The sequence below is a fragment of the Melitaea cinxia genome, chromosome 23 (genome assembly GCF_905220565.1).
Source record: "Melitaea cinxia chromosome 23, ilMelCinx1.1, whole genome shotgun sequence".
NCBI classification, from domain to species: Eukaryota; Metazoa; Arthropoda; class Insecta; order Lepidoptera; family Nymphalidae; genus Melitaea; species Melitaea cinxia.
The window spans coordinates 7,802,738-7,824,658 of NC_059416.1; the positions used below are offsets into that span (position 1 = coordinate 7,802,738).

A 21,921-nucleotide genomic window follows, 5' to 3' on the forward strand; every position below is an offset into this window, starting at 1 on the left:
TACTGCTAAAGCATTCCGAATGCTTGGCTTTGTGTTGAGAGTGGGACGTGATTTTAAAAATGTCAGCACAATTATTCTCCTTTATAACTCTTTTGTAAGATCTATCTTGGAATACTGCTCAACTGTATGGAATCCATTTTACAAATGTTATGTTGCTCAATTGGAAAAAATTAATTATAAATTTATAAAATTTTTAAGTTACAAAGCTTCGCCGCATATTCAAGATATCCCGTATATTCCTTCTTTAGAAAATCGTCGATTGGAGAGAGACCAAATATTTTTATTTAAGTTACTTCGTAATTTTATTGATTCCCCTTATCTACTAAGTAATATATTATTTAGGTGTCCCAAAATAAATACACGTAATCAGTCCCTATTTTACGTGCCTAGAACTAGGACCAAATATACGCAGAATAATTTTACTTTTAGAGCATGTAAAATGTACAACCAATGTTTTCATCACATTGATTTTGCAACTTGTTCAGTGCAATCTTTAAGGAGTGAATTACGATATGCAATAAATTTTTAATTTTTAATTTATCATTAATTATTTACATAATTCATGAATTTTAGTTTGATTTTGTTATAAATTAATTTAATTATAATTTTATTATAGTATGATTATGGTATGATTAATTTTTAATGTTGTATATATCTGAATTTGTTATCTTTTAATTATTTATTATTTAATTGATGATTGTATGAAATGTTTCTATTCGTACATGTTTACCTAATTATTCAATTTACTACTGTTAAATTATTTATATTTCTGTGTGTATCGATTATTTCTTATTAATGTGTGCTTTTTAGCTTATTAATGAATTGTTTACTATTGGAAACTTTATTGGTTTATGTATTAGTTTTATAAGATTTTTTTTTTTTTTTTTGTATTATTGTACTGTTTGTTTCCAAAATAAAATAAAATAAAAATAAAATAAAAAAATAGAAAGTGAGTGACATTTCGTATATTACTGTGGGAGCTAAAGAAGTTTTACTTCAGTCGTGTGGTCTAAAGCAGACTCGTATTTTTTTTTTATGCCACACTTCTCGAACTATAACCATTTCGTTCGTATGGAAACTTTCGAGGTAAATATTATATTTTATAGAGATTACTTATAAGTCTTAAATACTATATGTTTCCAAAATAAATATTCAATGAAATTATTCCCAGCAAAATAGGCGCAAAGTCGTCGAGTTGCGGAAACCAGCCCGTGCTTACTATACCATACCATACACCATACCATACCATACCATACCATACCATACCATACCATACCATACCATACCATACCATACCATACCATACCATACCATACCATACCATACCATACCATACCATACCATACCATACCATACCATACCATACCATACCATACCATACCATACCATACCATACCATACCATACCATACCATACCATACCATACCATACTATACCATACTATACCATACCATTGAATGAAATAATTAACTAACCTGGTGTTTCAACTTCGGGAGTTTCAATTTTCTTTTCTTCCACATACAGTGGTTCAAATGTTGGAGGTGGTACTGTTAGAAATGAAATGATTTCTATATTAATTGTTATATACTAGTGCATATAATTATATCCTAGCTATGAAAGTTGCGAGTTAAGAAATTGGGCTCCGTGATAGTGATTTTAGCAAAAACACTTAGTCACACTTAAACTAGTATTGATTTACAATTTTGCGGTATGTTAACTTTTTTTTTTTTTTGTAAATAATGCGGCGATAACACAACACACATGCGACGATAACATTTGAGAATATAAAAATTCAAATTAAACATTATTTATTTTTCTTATAAGTACTTTAAATTCACAGTACTTTAAATATTGATTATTTTAAATATATATATATATATTATTATTTTATTATTATTTATTATTATTATACATATATATTATAAGTTTGAAGTTAAGAGTACCGATACTAATGACTAATACTAGTTTACTTTACAAATAAGTGAGTTACGAAAAATTTACCTTTGCTCTTATTTTTATCAAACAAAGATTTTTTATCCAATGCTGCATGAAAAAAGATGAATTTTGTGGAAGATATTAAAAATACACATTTTTTTTATTAAATTAATATTTCTTTTTATATAATATTATTATTTCTTTTTTGTTATTCAAAGCTTATACAATTCAGCCTGTAACAGCCCAATGCAGGGCATAGGCCTCTTTCCCCGTGTAGGAGAAGGGTCAGAGCTTAATCCAGCGCGTTGCTCCAATGCGGGTTAGCGGACATACTCCCTACTATGGGTAACAATCGCTATCAGGTGTACATGATAACAACCGAGACCGACGGCTTAATGCTCTCCGGGGCTTGGTGGGGAGACTCACAAAGACTAACAACCAAAACGGAAAGAAACATTTGTACATATACAAAATCAGTCTTGACCAGGAATCCTTCAAACCTCGACTACACGCTCCACTGCACCCGAGCAGTTGTTTAAGTTTTAAAAAGTGCATATTAACTCACATTCATAGGTCTTTTTAGCGAAATCTTTAACTGCGTCCTTTTCTATATCTTGTTCCGATCTTTGTTTGAAATCGAGTGGTGATACTCCTTCCTGTAATATATTAGGCTTATAAGAATATGAACTTATTTTACACATATTTGGTTATTTTAAAACACTAATACATTTTACAGATGTATTATTTAATTTCAATGAACGCTGGACTATAAATAAAATATGAAAAACCAAACCAATATTAATGATTTAAATATATATTACTTCTTAATGAAAATTAGTATTTATATTTAATAATTTTTAATTTATTTTTATTGTATGAAACATTTTCACTTCAATATTTAAAAAAAAAAAACCTAAATTTAACATATCACAGAACATGAAAATACATTATTAAGATATGAAATAACCTTTTACACAGTAATAATTATTTACAAATTTATTTATTTATTTAAAACGTTACACAATCTACATAGTTATGCATGCACTCCAGACCTCCGTGTTAAATTAGTATGTGTTCCGCTGACTTTGCATTGCCATTGGGCAGCTCATGGAATTAACTCCGTGAGACAAAACATAGATATTAATTAATTCTTGGACTTGTTTTGAAAAGACATGAAAGTAATAATATACTGTGTGAGAATCAGAAACATAACAACCTCCAAATCGGCAACATGTTTCTCACTTTTTTTTTAAGTTTAAATATAAGTAGTTATTAAAAAACCTTTTGTCCAAAGGGGAAAGACTTGACTATCAATCACCACTAAACATTAATAAAAAAATTAACCCACAATAATTACTATGTAAAGAGAAATTATAAAAGAAAATAACTTGTTATTATAAAATTACCTTTCCAAATAAGAAGTTGCTTATAGATGTAGTCGCTTTGTTAAGTTGGTTAAGGGAGAACTTCCAGTAGGTTGTGTTCTCCTGGTACACGAGGGCTACAAAATCATTTGCCCAGGGAGCATTTGACTCCAACCAATTACGAGTTTCAGGGCTTGATCTAAAACAAGAAATGTTTTAATTTGTTTGTATAAATACTATTTATATTATGAACTTATCAAAAAAAAAAAAAAAAAATAGTTATATCAGTCGGTTGTTACCTATAACACAAGTATAATAGATATTTAATTATTTTATTTATTATTATTTTAAGAATTACATAAATGGGAGGATCCATGTAGGTTATGGAAAAAACAATAATTAATTTAAGTGAAATCTATTCGATATGTAAGGCTCTATAGAGCATAATATAATTAAATTTAATGTATTTAAGTTAAAACACTTTTAATCAATTTATGATTGCAGACACTTACAAAAAAATATTTCTTGATTCCTTGACTGTTATATAACTAAAGGGACCATACATAAATTACGTCACACGTTAAGGGGGGTAGGCGGTCAGCGAAGTGTGATATTGTGTGACAAGACATTTAAAAATGTAACATAACTATCTAATTTTTCTTCTTTTTCTTTAAAGACTATGGCTCCATCAGCTTTTTGCCGATGATTTTGCCAATGACAAGTGCTGAAAGTGTATAAGTCCAGAGATGGTCCGTTTTTGACAGTACAATAGTGGGATAAGCCGCTTAAGCTGCGGTTAGTTGAAAATATTTGACATGATTATTTAATTTTAATTTTTTGGTAAATTATAATTTTATATCATTGATTCTAATAAACTTAGCTAAGACAGCACAAAAAGAAGATGGCACTAAAGTTAGAAGAAAACAAACATTAACCGGCCGCGGAATGTTTTTGGGAAGCATATCATATAGTGATACAGATAATTTCAGACAGTTAAAAAACAAATGATCGAGAGATCCTTCCTCCAAGCCACATTCACATAAAATTATCTAATTAGTAGTTAGTATTAAAACACTCGCTGATCTGACAAACGTCGTTTTGCCATATATATTTTTTACATGATAAGTATTCACTAACATATAAATTATGTCGAAACTGGTGTGTTAAATTGCAAAATGTCCATTACAAAATTCACACCTGTCCTTGTCACAAGGGGTAAAAAAAATTGTGAATATGTGTGACGGAATTTATGGGTGACCCCCGATAACATAGTACAAATATCAAATTTATAGGATATTTTTTAAAACTTTCAACAGAAAAACAATAGGAGATCGGACAGTAATCAGATTAAAATCTATAATGTACTTAGATAAAATAAATATACTGTTTTACGATTATTTATCGAATAATAATTTAATATAATTCATTTAAATATTTTTAAATGAAGAAATAAAATCTTGTCAATCAAATGTTGGAACAATATTTTTAATCTGTACTGAAACACCAACTACAGCGCATGACGTCATTTGTGGGATCAAGCATTGGCCGCGTTTCACTAAGCGTCCGCAACGCCTGCATCATGTTTTCACCATGCCGCCATATTCCGCAGCGTCCGTAACGCCTGCGACGCTTTTTACGTTAGTGAAACGGCAATTTTAGCGGTCGTGATCGATGGCGGGGCCTTAGGTGGAACGCGCCCATTGTTTTTACCACAAATGACGTCACCTGCTCTCAGATGGCATAATGTGGTGTTTTGGCGGGATTTTTAAGCAAACAATATTTTAAGTACCTAAAAGGCTATAAATAAAAAAAAAATATTTTCAATGAAGATAAGTATGTATTCATAAATATTAATTTAATACGCTTTCTGAAAATTTGTCTGACCTCCCATTATATTGTACAACTTGTCATTTTTATTATTAAACCAATTAAAATAACAATCTGATTAATTACCTAAATTTTATATTAGAAATTTATTAACTAAAGAAAATAATGAATTTGTTTAAAATTATGTAACATATATCCTAATTATATATATAGCATCATCATAACAGCCTATACAGTCCACTGCTGGACATAGGCCTCCACAAGTTTACGCCAAAAATAACGTGAACTCATGTGTTTTGCCCATAGTCACCACGCTGGGCAGGCGGGTTGGTGACCGCAGTACTGGCTTTGTCGCACCGAAGACGCTGCTGCCCGTCTTTGGCCTGTGTATTTCAAAGCCTGCTGGCTTTGAAATACACAGGCCAAAGACGGTTGGATGGTTATCCCGCCATCGGTCGGCTTCTTAAGTTCCAAGGTGGTTGTGGAACCTTGTTATCCCTTAGTCGCCTCTTACGACACCCACGGGAAGAGAGAGGGTGGCTAAATTCTTTAGTGCCGTAGCCACACAGCACGCTTAGCGTATATAGCATATATATAGCATACTTAGCGTAAACAACAGCTGCTCCAGTTAACACAGTAGCACCGACCGTTCCCCAGAAAAGTTTCCGAGATTTGGGCTTCTGTCTAGTAGATGGCTTATCTTGATCTAGCGCATACCTCCGTCGAGGGGCTCTCATCACTATCAGTGCCGCGCATGATCCGTCACCTATCTGTTTTCTTACCTGTAAATGTTGAATTTAAATGACATGATATAAATATTGTTTAAATATTTAACTATTTGTTTTAATTACTAAATGTTTTGAATAATTTGTGTTACAATTTTGAATGTTTTGTAAGACGATTTTTAGGTTTTTTTTTTATATATGGAAAATGGCCTATATATGGAAAATGACCTCTTATTACTTAAAAGTAAAATATGTAGCTACAATAAATTTAGATTTTTAATCTTTATTGTTGACAAGAGAGGTGTTTTTTATTTCTTTATATACACATGTAATTAAGCACAACAAATTATTTTTAATTATTTTCTTATTTTTAACCTATTAACACTCATAAGTATATTAAATAATTTAGCAAGAGACTTAAATAACTGATATGATATAAAATGATAACATTTTATATATTATATGAATAAGAAATAAACTATTTATTTTTTAAATATTTAAAGCTCAGCTGATTAGCATTGACCGCCGATGTCTCAGTATATATAGGTTATTTACAAAAATGACGTTATCGATTGTTATGTAAGGGACAACAACAACAATTTTTTATTGTATTAGACAATTTAATTATGAAAAAAAAAATTAAATTTGCTTTTAATATTGTGTTTACAACTTAAAACAATAATCATATCGTAAAGTATCGTAAACAGTAAAAACAGAAGTAACTCTTACAATTTTCATTAATTAGATATAGTAAATTAAATGACATACGTGATTTTTTTTTATACATTTGTTTATATAATATTATAAAAATGATATACTTACGAGAACTAAATTGGGATTTGTTAAATGGTTTGTAAATCTATACATTTTCGGCACTGAATCTTTTCCACTCGGGCTGTCAAAAGCAAGAGCAAAGGGATGAAGGCATAGAGTAGGATAAACATTAAAGGAAGATGAAGGATTCTCTTATTATGTCATAGATAATTTACTTTAGAAATCAATCAAATGCTAGATTTTGGTAAACTGTCCTGCGTTAAAGTTACATAAAATTGTATGTGTATTTTTGTATGTTAATTAAATAGATAAATAGTCAAAAGTGATAACCCGTCTTTTGTATTATCTATAATCTAAAATTAAGACATTAATGGTAGTGCTGTTTCTAATAAGATTATAAAACTCAACTTATTCACGTATTTTAATAAATGTTTATATATATATATATATATATATATAATTGAAATCTTTGCCTGTGATTTAAAAATAACTGTAGCTATATTTCAATATGCACTGCGAACACTTTACAGTGTGACGTCAATTTAGTATACTATAAATCCGTTCCCAAAGAGTATAATAATAAAATACGGAGGCCGTTCCTATATAGCCAGTTATACTGGTTACTATTTAAAACGGAACGCAATCTGTATACTGTCAGCCGCATTTTTTAACGCAGCATTCAAATTTCAAATTAGTGTATTAAAAAATTTTATAGTTCACTAGCTGATGCCCGCGAAGTCGTCTACGTGAACGCTATACAGCACCAAAAATACCTACGATTATATCTTTTAAAATAAAGCTAAATAAATACAATCCCGGCGAGAAATTTATGGGGTTGGGGGGGAAAAGAGGGGGTGGAGGTGGAAGGTTGTGTGGGTTTTTCTACCCCCCGGACAACTATTTTCGTGTAAATCCCGTTGTTACAGAGATATCGTGGTTGAAGTTTTGAGGTTCAATTTTTAAATCGAAAAAAATTAACCTACCACCTTTAAGGTTAGAGTAACGCTTGGCTCCGGCGCTGCGGGAAGTGCAGCCCTTCCGCCCTTGCGTGCGAAAGCACGCTCACGCTCATGCTCCGTTCCGCAGAGGAGCCTGAGCCGCTCCTCTACGCATTCGTTCGCGCGCTTTCGCACGGCGGACGAAGGCTGCCCTCCCTCCGCGCCTCCAGCTGAAAAATAAACACTCTAGGGGTAGGGCAGACCAAGACCACGTGTACAGTGGGGTACTCCGATTTGGTTTTGGGTATTTTTCGTATTTCTATGTCTATATTCTAGCACGCAATGTTATTAATTTTATTAGAATATTATGTCTAACGCGTTATTTTGCTTAAAAGTGTCTATTTGTCAGTCGTTAAAGGTCAGTTCGTATCGTATTTTGATCTTGCAGTAAAGATCGTTTTTACGTAAATTTGTTCGAAAATAACGCGTGATAGTCGCAGTACGGAGCATGAGTACACTTACCGCAATACCGGAATTAAGGTAGAGTCAGAAATAACAAAAAGTTAACCTCCCAAAAAAAGATCTACCTGTAATGTACACTTAGCCAAAACAATATTCATTTACCCGTTTCTTCTTTACATTTCATATCTACAGAAAACTCTCATAGATGGCGCTGCTTGAAAATTTACTTATATTCATTTAATTATGATTATCGGCTTTGTTACATAAATTGCGTGATTTTTATAGTGTGAAGCTAGCTTATATAGCATGGTTATTAACATAATAACAACAGCATTCAAATATGCGTCGTTAGATTACACGTTGTTACAGAATGCGTTGAGGAAATAAAGGTTCACTGCTCGTTCCCCGTTCCGTAATCGTATTTTTGGTGCTGTATATCGTTCGCGCAGACGACGTTGCGGGCAGCAGTTAGTAATGCAATATTTATGGATTACAATATTTTTTTTATGAAGAAAAACAATAGTTTATTAAAGATTAAACATATTAACAATTCACGTATAATGACATACTTACGGTACAGGGCTGCCAGATGTACGATTTTAATCGTACTCATACGATTTTTTTGCATTTTTACTCATGTACGATCGCTAGACTAAGATCGTACGCAAAATGTACGATTTTTATATTCCTATTACCTGGAAACATTTCATAATTAAAGAAACGTTATCCACCGGCATGATTTGCCTTAACTACCTAACGCGTTCTAGATCTTTTACTTGAATGATGACTCTTTGAAATATCATATAAAGGCTGTATTCGTTTGCTTTCTGACGAAATTTCTCGGTAAAGCTTTAGATTAGGTAAAACCGAATTTCGGGACCGTGGGGGGAAGGGGGGGAGAGGGTGGGGAACGCTACCCCTGGTACCACTGTCACACCTTAGAACCCCATGGTTATGGAGATATCCATGGTTAAAGTTTTGAGGTTAGAAGAAGAATTTCGAAAGTTAGAAGAACGCTTGTCTTCGGCGCTGCGGGAAGTGCAGCCCTTCCGCCCTTGCGTGCGAAAGCGCGCTCACTCATGCTCCGTTCCGTAGCGGAGGCTGCGGTGGGCGAGGGCTGCCCTCCCTCCGCGCCTCCGCGGCACAAAAAAAAATCGCTCTAGGGGTAGGACAGACCAAGACCACGTGGACAGTGGGGTGCTCCAATTCGGTTTTGGGTATTTTTCGAATTTCTAAACCTATATTCTAAAACGCAATGTTACTAATTTTATTAGAATATTATGTCTGACGCGTTATTTTGTTTAAAAGTGTCGATTTGTCACACAATGCAAACAGTACGAGCTCAAAGGTATTATAATAGCTTTAAATTCTTCTTCTAACCTCAAAACTTTAACCATGGATATCTCCATAACCATGGGGTTTTGAGGTGTGACAGTGTTACCTTGTATAGATTCCCCTACACCCCCACCCTCCACACCCAAAAACCCCATAATTCGGTTTTTCTAATTCGGTTTTACCTAGTCTAGATCATAGCCAATTTCTTTCGGATATAATTGTGACTTGAAAAAAAAAACACATTTTAAAATAAATAAAAAACAATTTGAAAATTATAAAACAATGGCTCAATGTGCTTTAAATTTGTTATGTTTTCCCCATTACACATTATTAGGCAAGCAATTATAATAAGAAGAAACGTAAATTATACGAAGTTTAAGTCACATATCTTTTTGTTAAAAAATATGACCGCAGAAAATTTTGTGTGAGTGTAACAAATAGTTTTATTGCATTTATTTTCTAAAACTAAGTGAATTTTGATAATTTATATTAAAAAATTAGTACTTACTCTTAAAAGGCTGTACGATCTTTTTATTTCAAAATTTCCTTGGTATACGATTTTTTTTTGTAGTTGGCGTACGATCATACTTTTTTTGCACCTGGCAGCCCTGCTACGGTATGACAATTTGACATTGACGTACATCTACTTTATGCAATACGGTCAAATATTGCTAAATGAAAAACTCAAAAAGTGTAATTTAATAACTTTGCATTAATTTCATCCCGGAAAATGTTTCGATGTGCTACATCAGGTTATTATTAATTACTAAAAATACTATGCGATATGAATTTGAATATTATTGCTACGAAATTTCTTATCGAGTTTTCGTTTTGAGGTTATTTTATTTTTGTTTCAGTTCTCCGGAATATACGACCTCTAACGATACCCTACTTCTATAATGCAGCTAAAATTATACCCAGTGAAGTAAGGAGTTTCTCTACGTTAAACTCAATTAACACTTCTCCGTTTACTAATTTACGAAATGGCTCTTTGATAAATAAACAAATATTAGATATTTCAAACAATCTAGTAGTTCCTGTAAGAACAGTAACGAAATTTAGCTTAAAAAGTGGTAAAAGGAAGACAGTTAAAGCTGTTGTGAAAAGATTCTTTCGACTACATTGGGGAGGATGGATAAGAACAAAAATTGGTAAGCATAAGAAAATGTGGAAAAAATCACCCCCGCAGAAGAGACGTCTAAGACAGCATGTTTTTTGTAATGGAACACAGAATAAATTATTGGACAAAATGGTTACCAGGTATTGGAAGAAACCCAAATATTACGTTGAAGACCCATATGCTCCCTACCACACAAGAGAAGAATTTCCCATAACGAGGAAGAAGCCAAGACATGAATTTTAGATTATTGAATACTTTAATAGACAATAAAGCGTGTTGTTTAGGTTTCATTATGATTTTATTGATATGATAACATCCTTAGCTAAGTTAAATTCTTACTACAATTATAAAAATTAAAGTCAATCTAAGAATAGGAAAAATGTTAAGATCTAAGTCCTAAATTAATAAGATATTGACAAAATAGTAGTGTATTATATATCTATAGCAATAAAAATAGAAGAATCAACAAACAAGAAATATTTATTTTTACAAAAACTTGGTGGACACATACAAATCAACTGGTTAATTGTTAAATATTTTTCTACCATCAACTATTTTTTTTTTCATTTCTTTAAAATGACATTTCAAGGGCGAGTGCTAGTTGCAAAGATTTGATAGTAATCTTGTAATAACTAAGTGTTTTCGTTATTGTTGTTGTGTCTTGTATAGTTACCTGTAAGTAGTTTGTGTTGTATTATATATTGTGCACGTCAAATTGTAACTGTAGGTAGTCTTTGTTTTTAAAATGGATACTCATGTTATGTTACTCCTCCACATTTGACCTTGAGTTTAAATGAGAACTCAAATAATCGTATTAAACGCCCAAATACGGTATCTCTTGATTCATTTAATACTGCTAACTTACATAACCTGAATAACTTACAATAACTTACATAACCTGACTTCTTCCATACAACTTAATTACTTAAGACCAGAATTTGAAAATAAAAAACTTAAATATAACACTGATGATCGAGCCCCTTTTATTGTACACGTCTCAAAACCTGAACCGGAACCTCGGTCTGGCACCACTCTCCATCCTATGGAGTTTGGTCGCTTTCTCTTTAAAAATAATTTCGAAAATGTGTCAATGGATGGCGTAAAACAGATTGGCCGTAACCGAGTGTCAGTAGGGTTTAAGATAGCAGCTGATGCTAATTCTTTCATTGACCCTTCTGTCCTTTTAGAGGCAGAATTCTGCGCAGCTATTCCGTCTTACAGCGTATCTCGCATGGGCTTAGTTAGAAACGTTCCAGTGGAATGGTCAATAGAGGAATTAGTTCAGAACTTAAAAGTTCCAATGGGTTTTGGTGAGGTTGTTTGCGCTCGTAGATTTTTCTACTTTTTTTTAACTTTTTCTGGTCAAAAACTCCCTCCTCATGTATACGCTTTCTACACTTCTCTTCCGGTTGAAACGTACATCCTCCCCATAATTCAATGTAACAGATGCTGTAGGTTTGGCCACATGTTTGTAGATCATCTCGAAGATGCTTCAAATGCTCTCAATCACATGAAGGTGATTCTTGTTTTGCCCAGTCTCCCACCTGTCTCCATTGTTCCGGGTCCCATCCAGCGAATGATCCTAAGTGCCCTGAAGCTGCTAGACAGAAAGAAATAAAAATTGTTATGTCTCAGGAGAATATCTCCTACCTGGAAGCTTCAGCCAGATTCCCTAAGGTCCGTAGATCATTTATGGATGCTACAATATCTACTCACCCCTCTTCTAATTCCCGTCAAAAAGTGCCTCCATCTTCCACTGTATCCTACAAAAAAAAATCTCGCAATCCTATTTCTTCCCCCTCTCCTGGTTATGATAAACTGGCTCACCAGTCTATTGTCCAAACCCCCTCTACTGAGTATCCCAATGGCTTTGCCATCATGAATAATGAAAATTCACCAAACGACAACTTAATTGAACAACTTACCAACCTCCTTCTGAATATGCTCTCCCAGTTCAATGACACCGGTTTACCGTACAATCTCCGTGACAACTTGATTCAGCTTTTTAATCTAATAAAAAAACTTTAATAATGGCTCGGAGGCAGATCATACAATGGAACTGTCGTAGCTTAAGAAATAAAAAACAAGATATTTTATTCCTTGCTAACAAATATAATCCTATCATCTTTGCAATCCAGGAGTCTTGGTTGAGACCAGGGTCCCATTTTAGGGTCTGTGGATACTCCTGTCTTCGGGATGACAGAGATGATGGTAGAGCTGGTGTAGCTATTTTTGTATCCAGCTCTGTTATTCTTTCCTTAATCCCTATCCCTGCTCATAGTAATAACTTTAATATTGTTGCTGTTTCTATTTCCAACATTTCATTGCTCTCTATATACTTGCCTGATCCTAACTCAACTGTCCTTTCTGAACTTTATTCCATCGTTTCTTGGTGGTTCTTGGAGATTTTAACATCCATCACACCTCATGGGGATCTCACTACTGTGATCCTTTATCAACCACATTTTTAAATTTAGTTGATGACTTTAACTTAGTTATATTAAATGATGGCTCTCCCACTCGTCGCGCTACCCTATCCCAGGTCTCTCCATCCGCCATTGACTTATCACTCTGCTCCTCTTCATTATCCTCTGAACTCACATGCAATATTCTTCCTTCCTATTTTGGTAGCGATCATTATTCCATTACCCTTGAATGGCCTCAATGCTCTATTCCATATACAATTAAAAATGCTCCTCATTTAAAATACAAATTGACAGAGGCAGACTGTCCCCAATATGCGAGCATGGCAGAGATATTGATTGATCGCATCCCTCCTGTTAATGTGATTAATGTTCACTCCCTTTACCCAATACTGAAGAAGGCTATTCTGGGTAGTTCAGATGCACACATCCCCGTTAAGGGCAGATCCTCCTTCCGAATTGCCTTTCCTCCTTGGTGGGACTCGGAATGTACCATGTCTTGCAAGCGGCGTAAAGAGGCTGAGCGTTAATTTTCTGCCTCAACGACTAGAGAAAATTATATAAATTATCAGAGAATAGCAGCAGAAACTAAAAGACTTCTTTCACAGAAAAGAGACAAGGATGGAGCAGTTTCTGTGAAAGCTTATCACCTCTCTCTGTACCCCTCCCTAGTTTGGAAAAACTTAAAAAAATTCCGCGGATCGTTCTCTGCTTTCACCAACCCCTCTTCGAATGACCCTAACCCATGGCTTGAGCGTTTCTCCCAGACATTAGCCTTACCTTGGGTTCCCTCTTATGATGAATGTCCAGTACTATCATCAGCCTCTGTTGCTGTGAGCAACTTTGAAGTACCATCCTCCATGGCGGAGCTTCAGCTTGTGTTGGGGTCTCTCTCTGACTCATCTCCAGGAGTTGATGGTGTCCCGTATTCTTTTATTATTAAGTGTAATATTGGTTCTCAAAGAGTCATCTTGAATTTCCTCAACTCTATTTTTCAATTAGAAATACCCCCTGATGAGTGGAAGACTCGCATCATCATCCCAATTCTTAACCCGAAAAAGCCTTAAGAAATCCTGCAAGCTATCGTCCTATTGCTCTTTCCACCACACTATCTAAAATTATGGAACACTTAATAAAAAATAGACTTGAGTGGTTGCTAGAAAGCAGAGGCATCCTCTCGAGGAGCCAATTTGGATTCCGTAAGGGCTTCAGTACCATGGACAGTCTTGGTACTTTGGTCACCGACATCCGTATTGCCCTTTCGAAGAAGTCGGAGTTATCGGAGTCGCTGGTGGGGATGTTCCTTGATGTTTCGTCTGCTTATGATAACGTGCGTCTTCCAATACTCAGGCAGACTATGCTAAATCTGAGTATCCCAGTGAAGATTGTCAATTACATCTGCAACTCCCTTTGCTCCCGTTCCCTTCTTATCTCTCATCAAAATTTACCCGTTTTTTCAAAGATGGCCTGGAAAGGACTTCCCCAAGGATCAGTCTTAACCCCCCTGCTTTATAGTTTATACACCTACAACTTAGATTTATCCGTTAACTCATTTTGCAATGTACTTGAATATGTAGACGATATAGCTTTGTCCGCCAGTGATCTCTCTGTTGCCGCTGCTCGCCTTAACTCTGCCATCCATTACCTAAATGAGTGGCTCACAGAACATGGCTTGAATATTTCTGTGGAAAAAAGTTATATTGTCGTTTTTTCCCGCTCAAGAACCATCCCTTTTTTTTACGTGAGGAAAATCCGTCATGGATCTCCAGCGCGGGGGCGCCAGAGGGTTATGTCAGACTCCTACTGACTAAAAACCACCACTTGTTAGCAGTCATCCGCCTGGGTGGGGCGAGAGGAGTCGCGCTAGTATTCGCCACCTCTCAAGAACCATCCCTAATTTAACTGTAACTATCAATAATCAGGTTTTTCCGGTTTCAGATAAAGTCAAGTTCTTGGGTGTCTTTTTGGATTCTAAAATGACAGGAGTCCACCACATACATCATGTCCTAAGAAAGTGTGAAAAAAACTTAAACATTATGAGATGTCTTTCTGGAGTCTGGTGGGGCTCCCATCCCTAATACATAAAAACTTATATATAACGCTCTGATACGTAGCCATCTTGACTATGGATCTTTAATCCTCGAGCCATGTCATAAAACTATTATACGCGAACTGGACCAATCAAAAAATCAAATCCAATCAAAAGCGCTCCGCATAATAGTAGGTGCAATGAAGTCCTCTCCTATTAACGCTCTACAGGTGGAATGTGCTGAACTTCCTCTACACTTGCGACGCCAATACCTCTCAGACCGATTTCTCTTTAAAACCCTCCCACTCTCTTCCCATCCTCTTTCAGCTAGACTACACCTTCTCTCTCAATTAGTTCTTTCTTCATCCTACTGGTCTCACAAATCTCCCATTTCCCCATGTCTAATTAAAAGCTATAATAAATTTATTGGCCTTCCTTCCCCTGTTCATCAGTGTAGAATCTTACCTATTTACGAGGTTTCCATTCGATGCTTTAGTACTTCTTCCCAATATTTCTTTCAATCTTGGTATAGATAAAGGATCGCATTGAGCAAATCAGCAATTTAACTACGCCATAAACATATATTACAAAGATTGGTATCATTTATTCACAGACTCTTCTAAACTTTCTGAACATGGGTGTATAGGATCAGCTGTCTGGATTCCGAGAGTTAATGTAGTTCTGAACTGCAAAATGTCCCCTGCCTCCTCAGTTTTTACTGGGGAATCTGTGGCTATCTTGGAGGCTCTTTCGTTTATTGAGTCACATCAATTAAACAACTCCGTTATATTCTCGGACTCCAGAAGGTGCCTGCAGAGTATTTTACATAATCTATTTAAGTCTAAATTTAAGTTTCCTTTTATCCTCAAAATTAGACATCTCCTCCGTGTTGCTTCGTCAATCTTACCAATTCTTGACTATGCTGATTTATTATCTGCTGGACAAAAAAAATACGCAACCCAGGCTTCTTTGGGACTTAGATGTGTCGAAATTAAGGTATCGATCAGACGATAATTAATAAATGAATTATTTATGAAGCAAACAGGCGTACGGCGCGGCATATGGATGTCTACCCGTGTTCTTTTTAGAATTGCTTTGTGGCGTTTATATTAGAACGCACCCATTAATAATTGTGTTTGCTTGCAAACGAAAAAAAAACCGACTTCAATTACATCGACAAGTAATACAACGTAGATCGACGAAAAAATTGTCAAGCAACTACGCGTTATCAAAGATTACTCAAAAAGTAGTCATCAAATCTCGATAAAATTTATATGTGACCACATGATAAACATCAGCTTTCGATTAAATTAAAAATTATTAAAATCGGTACACCTAGTAAAAAGTTATTACGGATTTTCGAGAGTTTCCCTCGATTTCTCTGGGATCCCATCATCAGATCCTGGTTTCCTTATCACGGTACTAAACTAGGGATATCCTCTCTCCAACAAAAAAAGAATTATCAAAATCAGTACATCCAATAGAAAGTTATGCGGTATAATACAACGTAGGTCGACGAAAAAAGCGTCAAGTAAAAACGCATTATTAGATATAACTCGAAAAGTAGTTGTTAGATTTCAAATAAATTTAAATGGGACCAATTGGCACACACCACCTTTCGATTAAAACAAAATTTGTCGAAATCGGTCTACCCGGTCAAAAGTTCTGATGTAACATACATAAAAAAAAAAAAAAAAAAAAAAAAAAAAAAAAAAAAAAATACAGTCGAATTGAGAACCTCCTCCTTTTTTGGAAGTCGGTTAAAAATAGCGGCAACACAGTTGCCCGCCTAAACTGCTGTCAATAACAGTCAATAAAGATTTTACTTCCGAAGCTTCTGGAGTTTTCCTTCCGTGGACTAGTTGCTCATATATTGCTATTCTAATTCCATCCGCCAAAACTTCTTGTTTTTTTTTTGTCTAAGTTGGAAAACAAGCGTACGGCTCGATTACCGTAGCCTAGATGCTTGCAACACCAGAAGCATCGCAAGCGCGTTGCCGACCTTACCCCCAATTCCCCCAAGAATCTCTGGTTACCTTACTCACCAACAGGAACACAACACTGCTTGAAAGCAATATTATTTAGCTGTGATCTTCTGTAAGGTCGAGGTACTACCCCAGTCGTGCTGCTCCATTTTTTGAACAGGAAATTTCCTCCTGTGCCCTACCTCAGTTAGTGTTTCTTGGTAACGGTAACTTGGTATGTGGTTATAACAGTAATGCTTAATACTTCTGGTATTTACTTTATGTTTTATTGGGAAACAAACAAAATCAATAGTACATATTCATACACAACATAACATTAACACATATTTCAAACGAATTTCCAAAGATAATAATATAGTATTTTGCACAATTTATTGTTAAAAATATTGATAAATAAAACCATAGTAAATTTCACAATAATTTAATTACTGAAACATATTTAATTGATAATATTTTTTTTAACAAAACCACAAATGTAATATGGTAACATTTCTATTGAATATACAAGAGACGTACAAAATGGGTTACCCGTTAATAGATGTAAAACATTGTCAATTATACTTTGTATATTCCACATTAATAGAATATTCTTGAATGTTAACAAATATTGATAGGAAAAAGAAACTAAACATCAGTAAACATTAAATACAATTTTCTTTCAAACTTTTTCTTCACTTTCTTTTCAATTTTTTTTTTTCGGTCTTAACAAATTTTGATAGGTAAAAATGGATTTCTGTTCACAATATAGGTAGATATAATGTTATTGATTGAATAAAGAAGTTTATTACATTTACTATATAATGTATGATTCGCTAAAACTGTTAAAATTAATTATTGCTATATTTTCGAAATAAGTTCATTTTAAATTTTTTCGAAATGGAATTACTAAAAGGTACATACATGTATGTCTGATATAAGATTCACATTTATTTTACAACATCAATTATACTTCTAAATAAGTAGTCTATTTCACAACATTTCAATCCTAAAATCGCTATTTTTTTTTTACATACAAGTGTTTAAGACATATTGTAAAACTGATAGCCACTCTGTCTTTCTAATATTATGCTTTATATACCAGAAAGAGATACAAACAAGTCACTATATGAGTCGAACTCGATATTACTGTTCAACGTAGATTGTATAAAAGTTTAAATTTTCTCACACCCAATGTCTACTTATGAAAAAAGTTTATAGTTCTCACATGTATATTCGCAGAAAGACTGTTTAATATTAAACCGCAACATTGCTAGCTTAGAATTTAGAAATATAAAATAAAATTTATGAATGACAAACAAAATTACAGGATTTATATTAACTATATCATCTTAAACCTAATTTTTAAATACTTAAAAAAAAATAATGTAATAAAATATGCGTACTCAATATGAAATTGAAACTTGTCAATGATATAAATAAAACTCTAAATATATGTAATTGTCTCTTTAGTATTTATTATTGCACATATCTTCATAAGCGAAGTGGACGTAAAAATTACCGTACATATATAAATAACAGCTTAAGTTAAATAAGTCGACTAGCATCATAATACTTTTTGCTTAATGAATACAAATCAATTGACAAACAATTTTTTTATTACACAAAAAAAAACTAAACTTATCTATAGGGACTATTTTTTAAATATTATAATGCTGGTAACACACGAAAGTATAGCTTCAAAGGCCACAAAATAGACGAACATAACATGATAATATATCATGTTACAGTAATATATAGTAATTGAACAGTTTTAAAATAGGTACATAAATAAATACGATCTTAAATAGTACTAAAATATTATGAATATTATAGTGCTGCCATATTGCTATACTCAATACGAATAGAAACCAACCAAAAGGCTATCACATATATCAACTAAATATTCATAATATTTTATTAAATAAAAAATATATATTACGAGTTTAAATGTTAAGTTTATATCGTTTATAGATAGTTCAATTAACTTTTTAAACGGCCACTCATATACACAGAGTACCTAAATAGAAATATAGGTGAAGTAACACTAGATCACAGTCTATTAAATACATAAACATTTATCTAGGAGTTGTTTTACATGAAACAATATTAACGTCAAAACGACGATATTTTAATAACTAATAGAAACCATCTTAGTCTTGATTGAGAAAAATTATACGAAAAATTTAGTACATCAATATGTTTTTTTTTAAATGTAGTATTTTAATAAGCGTATGTTTAAATAAACCGTTGTGTACAGTATACTAACCGATGACTGAATTATTTTATTGAACAATGCTCAATTGTTTTATAATATTCGTTTCAAATGTTATTCTTATAACAAAACAACTTACTGTTATGACTGATAAACACTATAAGTGTATTATGTACCTATACATACTGTATAATCTTTGGCATCTTATTAAAGCAATAAAAAAATAAAATAAAAAAGTATAAGCTTTTATTTAAATCTCAATTTGGTTTTGTAAAATATATTTGCAATAATTTTTCTCAATCAGAGATTAATTTCTACATTTCACTACAGACTGTAAGTTTATCCTAACAGTATCTAATAACCAGAAGAAACATCACTATTACGACATTAAATGTGTCTCATTATTGGTTAGTCAATTGATTTGGACGGTTTAACTCTGTCCTTTTGATCTGTACTGCTTTCGCTGCTCCTATAAATAATGTGAAGTATATTAATTTTCAATCATATCAGTTTAAAAACTATTTATAATAATAATAATAATAATAACTCTTTAAATTTTATTCATGAAAAAAAAATATTAGTAGAAGGGTAAAAGTAACGTAGACATTTTTTTACAATAAAAAGTTGCTTACCAATTTAAACTTAACCGTCACAACATGTGGCATAACCTGAAAAGATAATATTTATCTAAAGTTATAAAGTTTTCTTTGTTTTCTTATACTTAACATACATGTATTCAGTGGAACCGCCTAAGTATTGTATATTAGTCGTACCAACTTAGTAATAGGTAGTTATATAAATCTGAATCATTTCACTAGCCTGTTGGCGCAGTTTTTAGTGGCCCCGCTATCTTCTCTGGGGGTTGTGAGTTCGATCGCTTGAGCCCAGGTGTAATATTTGTATTTATTTATTTATATATGTAATTATTTCTATGTATGAGTATACAGATACCAACCGTCCTTTATGCTTAGACGCCTTGGTCTGCAGCGCCAGCTCCGTCGGGGCGGGCGTCTCTTTCTCTTCCCTCGCTGTCCGCTCTCTCTCTTCTCGTGAGCTTGGCGCCGCGTAGAGGGATCTGAAGGAAACTTTTGGTTCACTCTGATTATACAGCCGTCATAATTTTAAAAGTTTTTGTTTTGTGATTTAATTTAGTCTAGGATTTAGGAATAATATAGACTAAGCAATATATTAAAGAAAAATCTATTTGGACGCAATGTATTTTTCTGAGAGATTATTCAGATAACAAAGGTGCTTGGGGTTAGAGATTTTGAATGAATCTGTGTGGTATATTAACTAAATTATGAGTGCAATGGTATTACGTTTTCAAGACTTTATTATTTAGCTTATTACTTAAAAATAATCGACGACGCGTTGGCACAACGGTCACAGCATTGATTTGTGGCTGTTCCGCTGTCGGTTGCGAGTTCGATCCCCGCACATGACAAACATTTGTATTGACCATGAAGATGTTTGCCGTGGTCTAGGTGTTTGTGCAGTCCTTGTGGGTCTGTCACTGTGCCTCAGAGAGTACGTTAAGCCGTCGGTCCCGGTTGTTATCATGTAAATCTGATAGCGATTGTTACTCATAGTAGGGAATATATCCGCCAACCCGTATTAGAGCAGCGTGGTGGATTAATCTCTGATCCTTCTCCTACATGGGGAAAGAGGCTTATGCCCAGAAGTGGGATATTACAGGCTGAAGCGTAGCGTATGTGGATTTATACATGATACATAAACCAAAATAATATTTTTTTACAATTTTTGTCGGTCTGTTTGTATGTCTATTTGTTCAGGCTAATCTCTAAAACGGCTGGGCCGATTTTGACGGGACTTTCACTGGCAGGTAGCTGAAGTAATAAGTAGTAATTAAGGCTATTTTTATTTTAGATATTTATTTATTTTATAACTTTGCGAGATGAACAATAACTTTTTTGTTAAATTCCACGATAATATCTAAATAATTCACCTAGTAAGTTTACTTCTAGCTGGCCGTGTTGAAAAGTTGCTTGTTTTCCCTCGTCTCAAGGAGTGGAAGGAAGTTTTGATAGGCTTCACAAGCGCCATGTTACTGGAGTCTGAAACCGGTCTTGCGCAGTTCAACGTTGTCACTGTTAGTTCTACGTCTTTAATCGCTTCGTTCGATGCTATAATGAAATTAAATTAACCTGATCAATAATTAGTAGTAAAAATGATAGTGTTTGTTCAATAATAAGGGATAAATCAAAAACTCCTCGTCAAATGTCGCTCGAATTTGAATAGAGCCATATGAAATGTACCAGTTTAGGTATTTCAATGTGTACATCAAATGGGTATACATACTATAAAGTTCTGAGATAACATATAAAAAATAATACAATCGAATTGAGAAACTACTTCTCCTTCTTAAAAGTCGGGTATAAAAATTAAATTTGGTCGAGGAACAATCGAATTTTCATACAACCCATTCGTGCTTCGAGCACAGCTTTCTGTTTATGTTCCTCCTCAGGCTTCAAGGCTAATCCATATTAAATTTCATTATAATTAGCCCAAAGTTAAGCGTGGCGGCGTAGTAGTAGTTAGACAAATAGAAGGACCTTATTACAATTATAATGTTGGTAGCAATTATTTTCAATAATAAAAATTTAGGAATACGCTGTGGTTGAAATTCCATAGATTTACATTTTGCTGCTTAGAACATTTCTATCGGGTGTTAAATTAAATAAGGAAAATATCTTTCGAGGTATTTATTGACTAATCAAAAGATTAGTTCAAATCAGTTAAAAATTTGAGATATTTTGAAAGAAACGTAAGTAATGAACATTTTTTGAATTGTG

General features: G+C 33.6%; 3 protein-coding genes across 3 annotated transcripts in view; 1 reads left to right on the forward strand and 2 right to left on the reverse strand.

Moving 5' to 3' along the window:
• The window catches only part of LOC123665184 (MICOS complex subunit Mic60-like), a 29,340-nt gene extending 22,543 nt beyond the window's left edge, over nt 1-6,797 (reverse strand). Inside the window, exons 1-5 of the mRNA XM_045599529.1 lie at nt 6,674-6,797; nt 5,730-5,908; nt 3,342-3,498; nt 2,501-2,591; nt 1,476-1,547 (exon numbers count right to left, since the gene is read on the reverse strand). Of these exons, the coding sequence (XP_045455485.1) occupies nt 1,476-1,547; nt 2,501-2,591; nt 3,342-3,498; nt 5,730-5,908; nt 6,674-6,718 (544 nt within the window). The 5' untranslated portion in view covers nt 6,719-6,797. The remainder of the gene's footprint in view (nt 1-1,475; nt 1,548-2,500; nt 2,592-3,341; nt 3,499-5,729; nt 5,909-6,673) is intronic.
• Nucleotides 6,798-9,979: 3,182 nt separating this feature from the next.
• On the forward strand, nt 9,980-10,768 carry LOC123665183 (39S ribosomal protein L35, mitochondrial). The gene is made up of 2 exons (XM_045599528.1): nt 9,980-10,112; nt 10,218-10,768. The coding sequence occupies exons 1-2, from the start codon at nt 10,091-10,093 to the stop codon at nt 10,721-10,723; spliced, it is 528 nt and encodes a 175-aa protein (XP_045455484.1). The 5' UTR covers nt 9,980-10,090; the 3' UTR covers nt 10,724-10,768.
• An 8,748-nt stretch (nt 10,769-19,516) lies between these two features.
• The window catches only part of LOC123665001 (cGMP-specific 3',5'-cyclic phosphodiesterase-like), a 96,961-nt gene continuing 94,556 nt past the window's right edge, over nt 19,517-21,921 (reverse strand). Inside the window, exons 16-18 of the mRNA XM_045599364.1 lie at nt 21,075-21,252; nt 20,064-20,183; nt 19,517-19,577 (exon numbers count right to left, since the gene is read on the reverse strand). Of these exons, the coding sequence (XP_045455320.1) occupies nt 19,517-19,577; nt 20,064-20,183; nt 21,075-21,252 (359 nt within the window). The remainder of the gene's footprint in view (nt 19,578-20,063; nt 20,184-21,074; nt 21,253-21,921) is intronic.

Bases quoted from the DNA above. Each gene is read 5' to 3' on its own strand.
- LOC123665183 (XM_045599528.1), top strand. From the start codon at position 10,091: ATGTTTCGATGTGCTACATCAG. The intron at 10,113-10,217 runs GTTATTATTAAT...TTTTTGTTTCAG, and splicing joins GTTTCGATGTGCTACATCAG to TTCTCCGGAATATACGACCT.